The sequence below is a fragment of the Abramis brama genome, assembly GCF_963993115.1.
Source record: "Abramis brama genome assembly, chromosome: 22".
NCBI lineage: Eukaryota > Metazoa > Chordata > Actinopteri > Cypriniformes > Leuciscidae > Abramis > Abramis brama.
Genome location: NC_139984.1, coordinates 28,836,498 through 28,852,348, shown reverse-complemented (window position 1 = coordinate 28,852,348; position 15,851 = coordinate 28,836,498). Strand labels below are relative to the sequence as shown.

Sequence of the window (15,851 nt, the reverse complement as noted above, 5' to 3'; positions counted from 1 at the left end):
AATGTGCCCTTGTTACACATGTTGCATGTACTGTAGCAATAACTATAATTAGGCATAATTACGTGCAACTAACCCTAAACCAACCCTAATCCTACCCTAACACAATAATAAGTACATGTAGCTAATTAATATTACTCAGTCCTTAAATGTATAATTACACTCTTAACAGGGACACATTAAAATAAAGTGTAACTGAAAATTCAAACGTGCAGCAAAGGAACAGCCCTACCTCTTCATTCATGCATTCTCATAAGAATAATACTTTTTCATGAAATGGATTGTTTCTAAAAATAAGCCTTAAATCTCTATCCATGACAAATTTCTCTTGGGAAGTATGGGCATTCAGTGTATGAGGTCATATTTGTCTTGTGTAGAGAAAAATCACTGTACAGATGGCATTGAAGGCACTAAACCAAATATGATTGAATTTATGTATTTCTGGTGGCACCAATAATGTGGCTTAATTATCTCGCTTATCTTGCTTGCTTGTTCAGCTGGTCTTCTTTCCAGGCCTAGTTTTTCCTGTGGTCTTCCAGCCTGAACAACTGAGCGACAGATGCCCAAACCCCTCTAAAACCAGCAAACTAGACCAGCAAAACATCTTAGGCTTGTCTATGTTTGTTTTGTAAGTAAGGTAATGGGGAGAGTTTCAGGTAGGGTAAACATATACATACTTATGTTCATGTCGTCCAGTCAACGAAGTTGGTCACATTAAGATATGTATCTCTGTCTCTCGGCTCTTGGAGTCGTGAGGCACGGGTCACACGAAGGATGTTTTCTCTTCATCTCTTATCAGGAGCAAGAGAGGATATCTCGAGACGTAATCAGAAAAAAGGAACACGTGATTTCTTTGGCGCGCACGGCTAGTTATGAGTGTAGTTAGGTGACACATTAGCCACAGTAAGGGGTTTGAGACCCAGGACCACCATCTTTACCATGCTAGTCATGGTGATTGTATAAATGTGATTATTTAAGACCATTTCTGACCACATTTAAAGTGATGTCTCCGTTCACTTTGCCTGTCCCGTTTAACCTTGAAATGGTAAAACTCTAACATGTCTGCAATGAAATTCTCTTTTCCTCTTGAAAGTTCCCATGCATGTCATAAAAAAGCTTATGTTTGAAGTGTTTTTGTGAAAGTTATTGCTACCTTCGAGTAGCCTTGACGGTTTTTTCTCCGCGCGCGCTCCCTTCAGCACTGATCTGCGCGCGCTCCCAGTGCAGGCGGCGGCGTCCTTATAGGCTACTACCTTGAGAAAAGGATGGGAAAACCGTATAAAACCAGTTTCCAGGTCAACGCGGGGTTAGACCCGCTGAAGGCGACCCTCGTTACGCTCTTGAACGCGCTCGCTTTGAATCCCGCCACCACCTGCATACAAAACTGACGCGCGTGTTTGGAGCTCGTGAGGAAAATGCTGACGCGTTTGATCGTTTCGTCAGCGGTTTGACGTGTAGACTGCTGAGGGATATTTATTACTCTTAAGGACTTTTTATGGACGCGAATATTTCGTTTACGCGGAAACACTTTCTTGGGAGAAGGACATGAATTTGGAATTTTTGTGTATATTTTCTATATAATGAGAAACGTCGTGTATAGGTTACGACATTAGCCTGCTAAGGATATTTATTACTCTTAACGACTTTTTATGGACGCGATATCATCGCAAAGATGTTGTTATTTGGAAAACAGAATGTTTGAAAATGTTTCGAATAGTTAATATAATCGCAGACATGTTCTATTATTTATCCTCAAATCTCGTATACTGCACCATTTTCCATTTACTAAATAATATTTGCTTGCATTTTGTCTCATTAAACGAGGAAACCAGAATTCTTTCCACAGCAAACAAACTCGAATGATCATCGCAAACATCCTCTGTGAAACTATTTCTCTGAGAACGTCCTTGCCTTTGAAAACGTTTTTAATATTATGAGATGTATTCATTTGAACGACGTGTTTGACATATTGCAGGATATTTATTGCTCCTTGCGACTTTATGTGGACGTGAACGATCGTCTTATACGTGGAAATTCTTTAAATTTGGGAATGCTCTGAATAGAACACGGCGCACTAATTATTTATAGTCAAAGCTCTTACTGCAGCATTTTCATTTACAGAACATGTATCTCATTTAACAAGCGAATGTCGTGTTTATGTGTAAATAACGCAGCTGAATTTGGGAATGTTCTTGGAATTCTTATTTATTTACCAATCATTTTTTGCGTTAGGTCCAAATTTTTCTCGTATTAAACCAGGACAATCCATGTTGCACTGATGCATGAGGAAACTGATACCCTCATTTGGATAAACTGAACGTTACGAGACTTCAGCAAGAGTTTGGCGCAACTACATCCTCCGGTGATGCCGGAGGTCACTTCCACCAGAAGTGATAGGCTAACATCCAAAGGCATTATGTTTTTATGCAACACCACAGCCATCAAGGACTGGAGTTATTTTCTCTCTCAGATCTTGCCTCTTGTGAATAAATCAGCGGGATTTGTTCAGGATCGGGTGGAGGCTGTTACGAGCACCATGGTGACGGCTCTGGAGCCCGATCTGACCGGGATGAGCGCTAGTCACCCGCCGCTCAACTCCAATCACACGTCCGGGACGGAGCACGTCTTTCAGTACTCGTACTCTGAGAGTGACCTGCAGTACACGGACTACAGGACGCCGCCGAGGGACTCGATACCGCTGCCCAAGGCGGTGCTGTACCTGGTCATGGCTGCGCTGGTGGTGGTGGCCGTGGCGTACGCGATCGTGGGGCACCTGGTGAAGGATCTCGTGCATGAGTGTTTGGGTAAGTGCATTCTGGAAATGCATACTGTGTGATCAACTAAACAACACTCTGACGAAACACTGTGCAAAGTGTTTGTGTGTTTTGGGTATGCATTAATATCAGAAAGATTCAACACTGAACTACAAAAATGCAACTCTGTCTGCACCTGTTTGGTTCATTGCACTGCTGCTGATAAAAAAATAAATAAAACAAGCCTAAGGTCTCAAGCTGGTTTCTCAGCCTAAACCAGCAAAAGTAGGGCTGGGCAAAAAAGTTTTTATCGTTTTTTAAAATGTGGTCGATTCAAAATCGATTCTCAAAGGCCACGAATCGATTTTTTTTCCACATTTATTTATTTATCACCCAAAAGCCAGTATTAGTTTCCCTACACTGTTCATAGGCTTGCAGCCTCCATGTTACAGCTAATGCTGTGAGATTTTATGTTTATTTTATATTAAACATAAAATAACCTGATCCTGTTTGATTAAGACATGCAATTGTTCTGACTTGTCCAATTTTCAGCATATTTTTTTAATCTTGCATCAGAATCCTGTTTATTCATTGTATGCATTTGAAATATAGAGTTGGGTTCTGTTTTAATGTACCCAAGTGTACCTAAAATAAAAAGAGTTTTATATTCAGGTTTGTGGCTCTTAATTTATTTTTATTAATTAACCACTTGTAAACTTATGTTCACTGTTCTTTTTTATAAATATAGGATTTGTATTAAATCTATATTCATTGAGTCGAATCGAGAATCAAATCGGGAATCAAAAATCGAATTTAGAATCGAGAATCGAAATCAAATCGAATTGAGAGCTTGCGAATGGAAATTGAATCGAATTGGAACATTTGAATCGATACCCAGCCCTAAGCAAAAGTGCCTATACCGAGCTAACAAAAAAATTATTCTAAGAACGTTTTGCTGATGTTCCCATCAGGTTATGAAAACGTTATTTCTTAATGTTTACTGAACGTTCGAAACGTGTTTAATGTTTTCAAAACGTTTTTCTTGGTTATGTGAACATTACATTTCGTCATCCTTCAACATTGTAAAACGTTTCAGAAAAAAAGTTCCATGAATGATGTATAAATAACGGGTTTGTGCTAAAGTCCAGTTGAACAAACATTCTATCAATGTTACTCGAAGAACGTTTGTTCATAACATTGAGAGAACATTGTCAGAACGTTAGCCAAAGTTCAGAGAGTGTTCCTGTAAAACCTCTCTAAAACCAGCCAACAGATCAGCCTGACCACGCTGGACCAGTTAAAACATTTACCATATACATGGACCTTATACATTTATAGCTCATTTATTCATTTATTACAGCCATTTACCAGTACTATAGTCATTTTATATAGTATTATAGTCATTTTCATAATATTATATGAAATAGTTTACTGAAAGTGTGTATTTGTGTGCTTTGGGGGTTTTGTGAGCTTTTGGTGTGTTTAAGCATTCACATAGGGTTATGATGAGTTTTGCTGAAGTGTTTTTTTGGGGGATGCTCCATTATGTTTGATATTTACGCATATACGTGAGTGTTAATAGACTCATGATATTTTGTTTGCAAGGTCCTTGATGGTGCATACTACTGTCTGCATCAGTTCTTACATTACGGAGTCTCAGTGCCAAAATGCACCTCTGTTGTACATTCACACATTTACATTCACCTCCACAAACATCTCGGCTGATTCCTGAAAGCTCAGAGTTGAGTATCCGGAAGGGAGTGAAAAGGAATTACAGTCCCTCACTTCTGTTTTTCAAAGACCTTGACGTTTACCTGAAGCGATGAAGCAGGCGAGTTTCACACACACACACACGCACAAAAGAAGCAGAGAGGGGACATGAGCACTCAACAATACCTAAGAGATTTCCCCAAAAGCCCTGGTTACAGCGAGCTCTCATCCTTTATGAGCTATAAATGTGCTCTGTGCATTTGTGTCGATCCTGGAGGTGTAAATGTGAAGATTGTCTGTTTGGTGAGATTCTCACTGTAGTATTTCTCTCTCCAGGGTCAGACAGGAAGTAGGGAGCTCTCTGTTTCTATCCTATAGTAATGCACACTATTTAGTTTGCATTTCGTCTGCTTGTTTATTGTGAAATGGAAAGCCTCATTATTATTGCTGATTCTCCACCATGAACACCCTAGAATAATGGCATTGACCAAGCAGCACTAATATTTCAGCACTAGTGTTTATTATGAACTATTTTTAAAATTATTAAAAAAATTAAAAAATAACATAACATTGGAGGATTATTTACACAACCTGTCAAATAAAAAGTCAATGCAATATATATATATATATATAAATGATTCAGGCATGCAGAATGTATAGAAGAGCCAGTTCTCTTACAGCATGTGTTCTTTCTCCGGAATTATAATAATATCCGATTATTTTGCCATGCTTATTTTCCCTCTCCCTCTTTCAATGAAGCAGTTCAGCCTAATTGGCATAAATGTGTATGTGGGAAGTTTTCATGCCATCACATGTCTCTGCTTATCAGCCACTTTTGTTTACTCGCACCCTTCAGTCTGACTCTGCTGTATTATCTGCTCATCTTAATTCCAGGATGCTTTCTGAGTCAAAGGCGAATGCGTTTAGCGCTGCCAGGCTGGTGACTTCTGTCATGGATCTGAACTAAGTGTGCAGTTTGATGGAGCATTCAGACCGGACGAGTTATTTGAATCATTTATCAAGCAGTGTAGTACTTTAATTATCAATAGGTGAACTGCAAGGTATTTAATTAATGCAGTCAGACATCAGCCTGGGGCTCATATATAATATGTAGTGTGTATTGCATTACAGAAAGAAGCTGTTGTTGCTTCCTAACTGGAATATAAATTTTGTTTTCATGAATTGTGAAATATGATCCGGACATGTTCTTGTTTTTCGTGAGGTTCTCATATATATATATTTTTTTTTTTCATAAAGAAGCCTGCACATCTTTGTCATTTTCCATCATGCTTTTCATTAAATTATTGAAATCAGACCTGTTAATCAACTCATGGGCTATTTTTAACTTAGTTTATGTCCTTGAATGATAACGTGTGTAATGTTTGTATAATGTGTCTGTGAAAGTGTGCATGCCTCTTTTGTGCTAGACAAAATGTACATTAATGTCATGGCATTAATGGCTTGTGAATATGAATATTAATGTTTATCTCCACCTCTGTCAGTACAGCATGCATATCATGGTTTAACATCTCACTTCTGCTGCCAGAGGCTGTTTACTGCTTCTCTGTGTCTTGTGTCTTGTGCTTTCGGTCACAGTTTTCTGACTGAATCTGTCTCCAGACCATTTTCCACAACAAACAATTTCACATTGTTTTGTCGAAATGGACTCAATAGATGAATTTTTCTGTGTATTGTGAGTTGATTAGAGTCAGAACTCTGAATCATGAAAGTTCCATTTAAAGTATAAATTTGGTCTGACAAAAATACTGTGTTTTTTCCCTATTCTGGAGAGAAGTCATTCTATTTGTCATTAAACTAGGAACGAATCAGTGTGGACAGTGACAGAGTAAAGGCCTATTCACAGCAAGCTTTTGGCATGAAAAACACCCAACTTCATTATGGCCATTTCAAAACAAAGTACTCTATGGCCGCTTTATTCTCTTTATCCACCATGTACGAGCCTTTTATGTATAAATACAAAAGACATCATTGTAGAAATAATCAATGACATTGTGTGTGTGTGTGTGTGTGTGTGTGTGTGTGTTGGTATGCAAGGTCACTTTTTAAAATTGTTCAGAAGGTGACCAATTTAAATAAAAAATTCCTCATAAAAATAAGTGAAATGCAAACTCAGAATATTACACTAACCAAAATTAATTAAATATGTGAAATAGCTCAAATATACTTTATGTATGAAATCTCACTTTATTAACGTCTTGCTTGCTGCTGACCTTCGATAATCCAATTCAACTATACTAATAAGCAAAAATTAATTACTTAAGATAAACATCACATTTGTGTTTCTTTTTTTTTTATTGCTGAAGTAAGAGTGTTGGGCTGTGTCCGAATTTGCCTCCCTTACCCTTAAATAGGGCACTATTTGAGGAAACGGCCATTTGTAGTGTTGTCCGAAACCATAGTGGACGTTATCAAGTGCACTCAATCAATCCCACAATGCACCACAATAACGACTGTACAACCGATGTACACTCAAAGGCTAGAGAATACCCATAATGCACTGTGATGCTCATGCCGAATGAATTTCCGCGTTTCGCCAGAAGATGGCGCCCGCATCTGAATCATCCATACATTCATTTTCCAAACAGCTGGTCCAATGTGGGTACAGTGTAATATCATAAGGTATAAATTCCTATTTAATTGATTATTCAATTTTTTAATTAAGGTTTTTTGCTAGTTTCCATGCTAGTTTCCTAAGTTTAAAATAATTATTAAACAGCACAAACTATGCAAAAGCCGAAATTCACTTCGAAAAGGAGCGTGATGAAGCAGAAGCCTCTGTACTGTACAGGACTGAATTTGCATTTGCTTGAGCCTAAGGCTTATTCATTGCAATTTTGGTGTGAAAGGGCCTTTACATTGCAAGGACCCATCCATTTGAGAATCACTATATATATTCTACAAATGTGAGCATATTTTTGACATAAAATTAGGTTTTCTTAATTTATACCAACAAATTGCAACATATAAAATATTAAATGCCAGTGTTGAAATGCCAGAAATGATCAGTGTTGGGTAAGTTACTCTAAAAAAGCAATGAATTACTAGTTACTAATTACCTCTTCAACAGTGTAATTAGATTACTGTACTGATTACTCTCTCTAAAATGTATTTAATTACTTATTAATAATTACATTCTAAATCCTCAACCTCAGCCAGCTGAAAAATACAAGGATAGGCATGAAACTGTTTTAATTCTTTCAAATAAATAATAATTGCATGAATTATCCTTAAACTGACCAAACAATTTAAAGGGAGAAGGTTACATAATAAACATACTTTTTAACATCAGACAATACATTTCGGTGTTAAACCCACTATTGTTTTATTTAGATTTTTTTTTTTTCACATTTTGTGTGTCTCCCTAAATGAACACACCTGATTCAGATCATCAGCACACAGGAGAGACTCCATGAACTGAACTGAGTGTGTCAGATAAGAGAGACATACAAAATGAGTTGAGAACCACTGGTTTATACCTCATGACATTTACTTATTTTACAAGGTGGCTAATTCGTACGAATTTGTACGAGTGAGGTCGTACGATTTAGCCACCTCATAAAATGCATGCGTACGAATTGCCGTGAGATCGGATTGGTCTATACACAGTATTTAGCTCAGTTACATCAGAAGTAACTGTAATTAAATTACAGAAAAATTAAGAGTAATCCTTTACTTTTTCGAGGGAAAAGTAATTAAATTACAGTAATTTACCCCAACACTGACGGTGATATATACAGCCGCAAAACGGGTGTTTTACATCTGTGATGTTACTGTATGTCTTTTAGCCTGACTGGAATGATTTATATTGTCAGAATCCAGCACAGCAACCATTGTTTTTTTAATGAACTCAAAAAAATCTTTAGGCCTAAATTTAAGATCTGTGTATTTGAATTGCAAATAAAATGTCAATTATTTTGGATGGAAACACAAGCAAACTATAATAAGCTTAATGTGATGCATATCTGTCAGGCATGCATAAATGAAACATGTCAGATTAAAACAAAACAAAAATCATTGTATAGTTTATTATTAATTATTTTAACATATTTGATTTTATTTAAAAAAATTCTAAATTAATTTGTTTAATAGCTTAGAATCAGCATAAATCTGTTCATTGTGAAAACAATTACTTTTATTTAGTTAAAAAGCAAACTTGCCGTGAAACAAGCAAAGCAGTTCAAATGTATGAAAATGAAAATGATTGATGAAAAATATATAAACCTGGTCATTGTGTATTTGAAACGCATTCAGTTTATTAGTGCTATTGCAGAAATCTTACCAGTTTCGTTTTATGTCTGACTGACAAATATGCATCACATTAACTTGATTAGTTTAGTAATCCAAGAGGAGGGAAATTGTATGTGCATTATTATGTATCCAGATACATAAATCTTAAATTTACGAGTAAATATTTTTTGAGTGTCTCTTAAAAAATAAAGGTTCCAAAACTGTTGTGATGCCATATAAGAACCATTTTTCAGTGAGCAAGAACATTTTAATAACCTGAAGAACCGTTTTGTGGAGTGGAAAGGAACCATCGATGGCAATAAAGCACCTTTATTTTTAAGAGTGATAATGTCCCCTCGTGCAGTGGATCCTTTGACTGATAATCATCTGTAATCTGTGTGTCTCATCAGAGTGGGTGTTTGGGCCTCGTTCAGACGACCGCAGGAGCAAGAGTGAGGTGAACTGCATCAGCAGCAGCGTCAATGAAATGAGCGAACTCTCTCGTCCAGTGGACATCGTGTACAATCACTCCGGCTTCCCGAACGCCATCAGACCAGAAGAACTGGTGGTCACCATCGACGAGACCTCGCAGCTCCCTCGTGAAGCTTACAGTGGAACCTAACTGAGAAAAACAAGCACGGTTTGATTCAGCCCTTTATTACGAGGAGAAAAGCATGTTTGCTTCAGTTTGATCGGCATCTGTGAGCCGGTGCAGTGAAGTCAAACGACCTTTGGAGGTCATGATGAGGAAGCTGGGAGACTTTAGAAGGAATGGAATCACAATACATTACATGCTCTTTATCGGAGTGCTGTGAGACACTGAACATTCTCAAACTGAATTTGAACTCGAGAAAGAGGAGAGACTCTTCTTTATCATTCATATCAGTGTTATTTTTCTTGTTTTGTGGAGACATGCACTGTGAATCTAGAATAGTCTTCTGCTGTTATCCATTTCCTACCCACAACCCACTTTGGTTTGATTTTCCCACTTTTTTTGCAGATATTTATGGCTGAGTACTTTGGGCTGCGTTATTGTATTTGCGAATACTTACATTTTACTCACTTTCAGGTTTTCTATAATTGATTATGCTGCTTAGAAACAGAAGTACTTAGAGATCTGCTCACTACGGGTTGATGGTTTAGATATACAGCCCTTGATGAAAAAAACAAAAGATCACAAATGGCGAAACAAAACTGCAGATGTGTTTTATTTTCATCTAGCAGTGTTACCAAAAATGTGTTTTATAATGGAGGGAGACACTATACACAAACACTTCTCACTGAAAATATGTATATAAATGAATGAAAATGGCAGTTATATACACTTATAAATGGTTTTATACATTGACAGATGATCTAAAAAGATTCATATCTCTGTTTACTTCACAAATAAGGGCTATAATTTCAGATCATCTTAACGAAGCTTCAGACCTAAACATCACATCACAAAACAGATTTTCAATCTCAAAAAAGGGGATAATTGTTTTAAACTGGCAAAAGAAATATAATTATCATTCAGAAATGAGATTGAGACATTAGACTGAAGGCTTCGTCCACTTCTGCTGTTCCCTCTTTCATGCATTTTCAGTAAAGGTGAAAAAAATAACTCTAGGCAATTTTCCTGGTTACCGCATCAATTTGTATTCACCTTTGCTGCCAAATTGTAATTGTTTTCTCATGTAGTCAAAAAAAAGGAAAAAAAAATTGTTCTGTGATCCATGTGTCCAGTCATGCCATGTAACAATAATCGGAATACTTTATGAAAGTTGTAGAAAAACACAAAATATGTTTTTCCTGTTTCTCATGTCATGTCATTTTACACAAATAAATGTGACACTATGTCAAATTTATCTAAAACAACTTGACATTCATATTTTACAAAAAAATGTTCTGCTCCAAAACAAAGCCTGACACATTTTTAATAAAAATATATATGAAAAAGTTATTAATGGATCCTTTTTCAGTGATCCAATGCTAGCAGGAAAACAAATAAGTCTTTAGCACAGAATGATTTAAGGAACATGCATGCAAAGGTTAATTATTCTATTTTAAATATATATGTATTATAATTGTCAAAAATGTATAGCCTATTTTAGTATAATATTATAAATGTTACTTTTTTTTTCTTTTATATATATATATATATATATATATATATATATATATATATATATATATATATATATATATATATATATATATATATATATATATATATAATATTTTTATTAAATGCTTGAAGAAAAAAAGAAAAAAAAAACATTAACAACAATTATCGTCATTGTCATAACATGACAATTGTTCTGTTTGGTCAATTGTCTAACAATAGTCCAGAATCCTTCTTCACTCTTTCAGTCCAGATTAAGTGGCAAGTCCTTACACAACCACTGTTCTTATAGCTCTTAAGTTTTTAGAGAACTCAATAGATTAAAAATACATTTTCATTTCAAGTTAAAATCTTAAAAATAGAGGATTGCATTTAGAAAATTTACGTTTGTGAATGTGATATTTAGATTACAGAAAAACAATGTTTATAAAATATCACTTTTCTTTTCACATTCATGAAAACCAAAAATTACATTTCTATATAAATAGTTTTTAGATTTTATTCTGAACTTGTGCGCTGTGACGCCCGTAGGCGGACGCGCCGTGATGTCATCAAAACAACCAATATTCTTAATAATTAGTGCTAAATTATTATTATTTTTTAAAATATTTTATAACTTCTAAAATAAAGTATAAAATCACATCAAGGTAGACCATAACATTTTAATGTGGTCTTTCATACTAAAATGAATTAAACGCATTAGTCTGGTCAGGATTAGTTATTTGATCAATTCATGTAAAATTACTTAAATGAACCTGTTTTCTATTTATGAATTGAAGTCGTTTTTATTTATTTATTTAAAGTATTATTAAAATCTAGCTTGTGTAATGTCTAGAAAATGTAAAATAGCAACAAAAAATTACTTGTTGGTACTTGCAAACAATGTTTTTGTTTGTTTGTATTTACCTTGAAAAAAATGTTTTAAAACTTTTACCAAAAACATTTTTTTAAATAACTTGTATAATAACCTTATAGCCTAATAACTTATAACTAAAATTATAACTTACGAAAATAATGATCAAGTTGAAGTAAAAGTAAAAAGTAAAAGTACACTTTTTACTTGATGGTTGTCATGAAGACTCAGTTTGATCTGCCATTGAGAACAGCCAATTATCTCCCCTCACTTATTAAAATTAATGAAGTGGGTTTTAGCACAGTGATGAAATGTTACCACAGTTCCATAAGCCTTAAATGGGATCAAGCGCGAAGGGCAAGTGGAAAAGCGATCGCAATTATCCCATATTAACATTTAAGATGTTTGTGTTTCTGACCCAACAGCCATCCTGCTTGTACTTGTTAATTCAGGTTTATTCAGTTAGGAAGCAGTCATCAAATGTCTTTCTTACATCGAGCTGAAAGAGTCTTGAAGGGACTTTTTCTATAAAGCAATTCGCCTGCTAACAATAAAACAATAATAACAGTGGGAAACTAGGCCACTTCATACATATCAGGTGCAACAGACGCTGTCATAAACATTCATAACTGACAACAGTTTGTGTTTACAAGGTCAAGAGTGTAATATAACGTCTTGTGTGAATTGATTTATCAGATCCGAGTTCCTCGATGGGACCTGTATGATAATTAGGAGGATTTTCTCTCTGACATGTTTCATACTCTATGTCCTAGTTCTGTATGCAGCATTTGAAAGTTCAGGACTATTAGTCAGACATTCACTGATTCTTCAGATGTGAGATAAAACATGCCCCACAAATTGACCTGTTGTTCGTTTGGAAAATGGCAGCATTTCCACTTTGAAATTAATTAAAGATTGATTCTTTACACTATAGCTTACCATTTACATTTGATTTTCATCTTATTTTATGAACATTTTGGTGTTACATTATCACTCACTACCCTCAAAACTGGCTTCAATCCATAACTCAGTACTTCTTAGATAGATTAATTAGGTAAATAAATATATACTTTATGTATAATATACAAGTATATACACAAATATTTGCTGCAGGTTTCCAGTGCCAGAGGATCCAAAGCAGCCACAGAGCATCACCAAGCCACACCATGCTGAACTGTAGACAGTGTTATTTTCAGCATATGCTTCATTCTTCCTCCAGACAGAATCCAAAAACTTCTGTGGCTTATTTATATGATTTTAAGCAAATTGGAGCCGACTTTCTTGTGCTTTTGGGTCAGTAGTGGTGTACTTCCTGGAGTTCAGGCATGCGTTTAGTGTGCTCCTTACTGTGCAGCTGAAACATCAGTGCCTGTTCCCACCAAGTCTTGTTGCAGGTCTTTTGCAGTCACTCAAGGGTTTTTCTGAACCTGCCTTCTTAGAAATCTGGTTGCAGCCGTTGATAGCTTTATTTTTCTGCCCCGTCCAGGTAGTGTAACCACTGTTCCTTTAACTTTGAACCTGCAAACTATGTGTCACGGTTCGCAAGTTTGCCTGTTTATGTTATGTTTGTGTACTGTCCTGGTTTGATTACCTATGCCTCGTTTACGCTGTCAGTTCTGTCAGGACCACTACCGTCAAATACGATTGACAATTAGCATAGAGTTTGGATTGGCGGTATGGTTCCGTTCTGGGCGAGAACTCCCTGCGCATCCATGAAGCCTAGCATGAATAAGAGCAGGGAGAGCAGCAATAACCCCCCTTGGGGTAAACAGAACAGAACCAACATGAAAGTTTGCAAATATATATAAAGCAGCACCAGGTAACTTTTCAACCTTCATAATATATTTCCAAGACTCTTGTGATGGTACATCGACTTACAATAGGTTGAATGACACGTCTGCCATAGCCTCACAGGGTCTGTATCGTTTTTAATCGTACTTTTAAACTTTGGGGTTCGGGTAGTAACCCGAGCACAAAAAGAACTACAAAATTCGACTGCTTTACGGCATAGGCTACCTCACTTCCCCCAACACGTCCTCACATGCTGTTGGACTTGTAAGTATATTGCTTATATTGTATATCACTCGGACAAGCTTTCACTCGTTGGTGTGAGCTAAAAAGCACCTGGCGTTCTTGTTGATGGATTAGTAACTTAGACATCTTCGGAGGCTATAGCTGTGCTTGTTCGATGTACGACGATTGTAACGCGTTGTGTTTATTCCCCAATTGAACTCGTGTAACTGTCTGTCACACGTTCTACCGTCCACAGCATTACTTGATAGACAAAAATAGGACAAGAATGAGCATCAAACAGAAACAACCCACTTACGGGGTGTTCGAGGCGCACATACAATACAGACTGCCGACAGTTAAACAGGGCGCGCAGCTCTTAAAGGGGACACACCTTATTTCCACTCGTTACAGCTTCCATCCGACTGAACAGGGACCGGTATACAGGGGGGAGGGGATCAGGCCGTGAGTGAAGAGACTGCTCTGCATGAGTGGTATTTACGACAGTAACGTTAAATACAAGTAGTCCACAGCGACTCTAGGGGTCGTTGTTTGACCAAAATGGAATTCCTACCTAGTGGGGCTTTAATTCAAGATTTTAAAGTACAACTTAATTCGAGAATTTAGTCTGATTCAAAGGGGAATCAGAATGCCAAATCCTGACTGGGCGAGAGGAGGAGCTGGGGATGGAGGAGGGTAATTAGCTCCTGAGAAACGCGATAGCTGCTGATAATACTGAAGGAGCTTGTATATGTATACGGTGATAGGCGTCGTATTCCTATAGGTAGATGTGGATCAGCTGAGGGTCAGCTGATGCGAGCTTGACTAACGTGACTTGCCAGAACTAACGCTACGCTTTATTGAAATGTGACCCAATTCCGATTTTTTGTGTATATCGCAGAGCTAGCATCAATCATATTTTGCATTTGTCCATCTGTGCAAGATAATTTAACCCTTTAAGCATGTGCGATGTTTCAGATAGTATGGCAATTGTAAACACATGAATCGGATATGGGTCACAATTGAAAGAACGTGTAAACAGACGGTCAAAAAAATTGGACATAGGCAACAAATCAGAATTGGGCATCAAGACCTGCAGTGTAAACGAGGCCTTAGTTAGCAGCTGCGCTGACGAGCAATCAGATCAGCCGCAGGTGCGGCTCGTTTATGTGTCCTATATGTAGTCTTGTGTTTGTCATGTTCAGTGTCAGATCGTTCTACTGCTCACGCCTTGTCAGTGCTTTTCTGTCTCCAGTTCCTGAGTCACCGGCTTTCTCTAGCCTTGGACTATTCTGTTCAATTTACGATGTACTTCTATGAGGGTCATCGGACTTCAGCCCATTGCAGTCTCCTCTCCTTGTTCCTCTACATCAGTCCATTCAGTCTTGATCTTGTCTCTGTTTACTTTGATAAATTATCCTTCATTCACAACTGGATCTTGTGTTTCGTTCCTGTGACACTATGCCTCCAACGGTGTAGGAACATGTGTCTAGGAACATTTAGTGCCTATCTTTTTGTATCCTGTTCCTTGTTTGTGAAGGGCGATATATCTTCTCTTAACTTTTTGGTCCATTCTTTTGACTTAGCCATATTTCTAACATGCAGTCAACAAACCTAGCCAGTTCAGATATTTCATGTGTTCTAGCTCAAGCACGCCTGATGCAACTAATGATGCCCTTGATTAGTTGCATCAGGTGTGCTTGAGGCAACAACTGTTTCGCAGATTTGCGCTGTTGTGAGGGATTCTATTCAGGTTTTTTTTTTTTTTGTTTGTTTGTTTTAGACTGCAGAAGTCATTAGAATTTGTATTTTCAGTTGAATTTGGGGAAACCACTTGAAACAGTTGTTATGTTGAGCTATTTCAATTACTTTAGTTTGATTGGTTCATTACAAACAGCTGGAAGTCTGTACATTTTGGCAATAAACCTGATTTGCAATGGGGGGGGGGGGGAATAATTTCGATTACAACTGTAGGTAGTAGTCTGTTGAAACTGGTGGTTATGGTAAGGGGCAGGACACTTCCCAAACACACTCAAAGCACTTGACCAATCACAACACACTGGTCCAGCCGTCCAATTAGAGCACATTGCGCTTTTCAGAGACAGGAACTAAACAAAGCATTACTGACAGACTGGGAAGGAGCTGCAACAATGACAAATATGGGAGAAATAAT

The 15,851-nt window shown here is 36.9% G+C and overlaps 1 protein-coding gene across 1 annotated transcript; it reads left to right on the top strand.

Moving 5' to 3' along the window:
* Positions 1 to 1,173: 1,173 nt before the first annotated feature.
* LOC311072922 (uncharacterized protein) lies at positions 1,174 to 10,587 on the top strand. Its single transcript, XM_084098292.1, has 2 exons — positions 1,174 to 2,801; positions 9,119 to 10,587. Exons 1-2 carry the CDS (start codon positions 2,363 to 2,365, stop codon positions 9,328 to 9,330), a joined length of 651 nt encoding a protein of 216 aa, XP_083954418.1. The 5' UTR covers positions 1,174 to 2,362; the 3' UTR covers positions 9,331 to 10,587.
* Positions 10,588 to 15,851: the final 5,264 nt, after the last annotated feature.

Excerpts from the sequence above, each read along its gene's own strand:
- LOC311072922 (XM_084098292.1), top strand. The coding sequence starts at position 2,363 with ATGCCGGAGGTCACTTCCACCAGAAGTGATAGGCTAACATCCAAAGGC. Across the intron at positions 2,802-9,118 it reads TCTCGTGCATGAGTGTTTGG|AGTGGGTGTTTGGGCCTCGT; the intron begins GTAAGTGCATTC and ends GTGTCTCATCAG.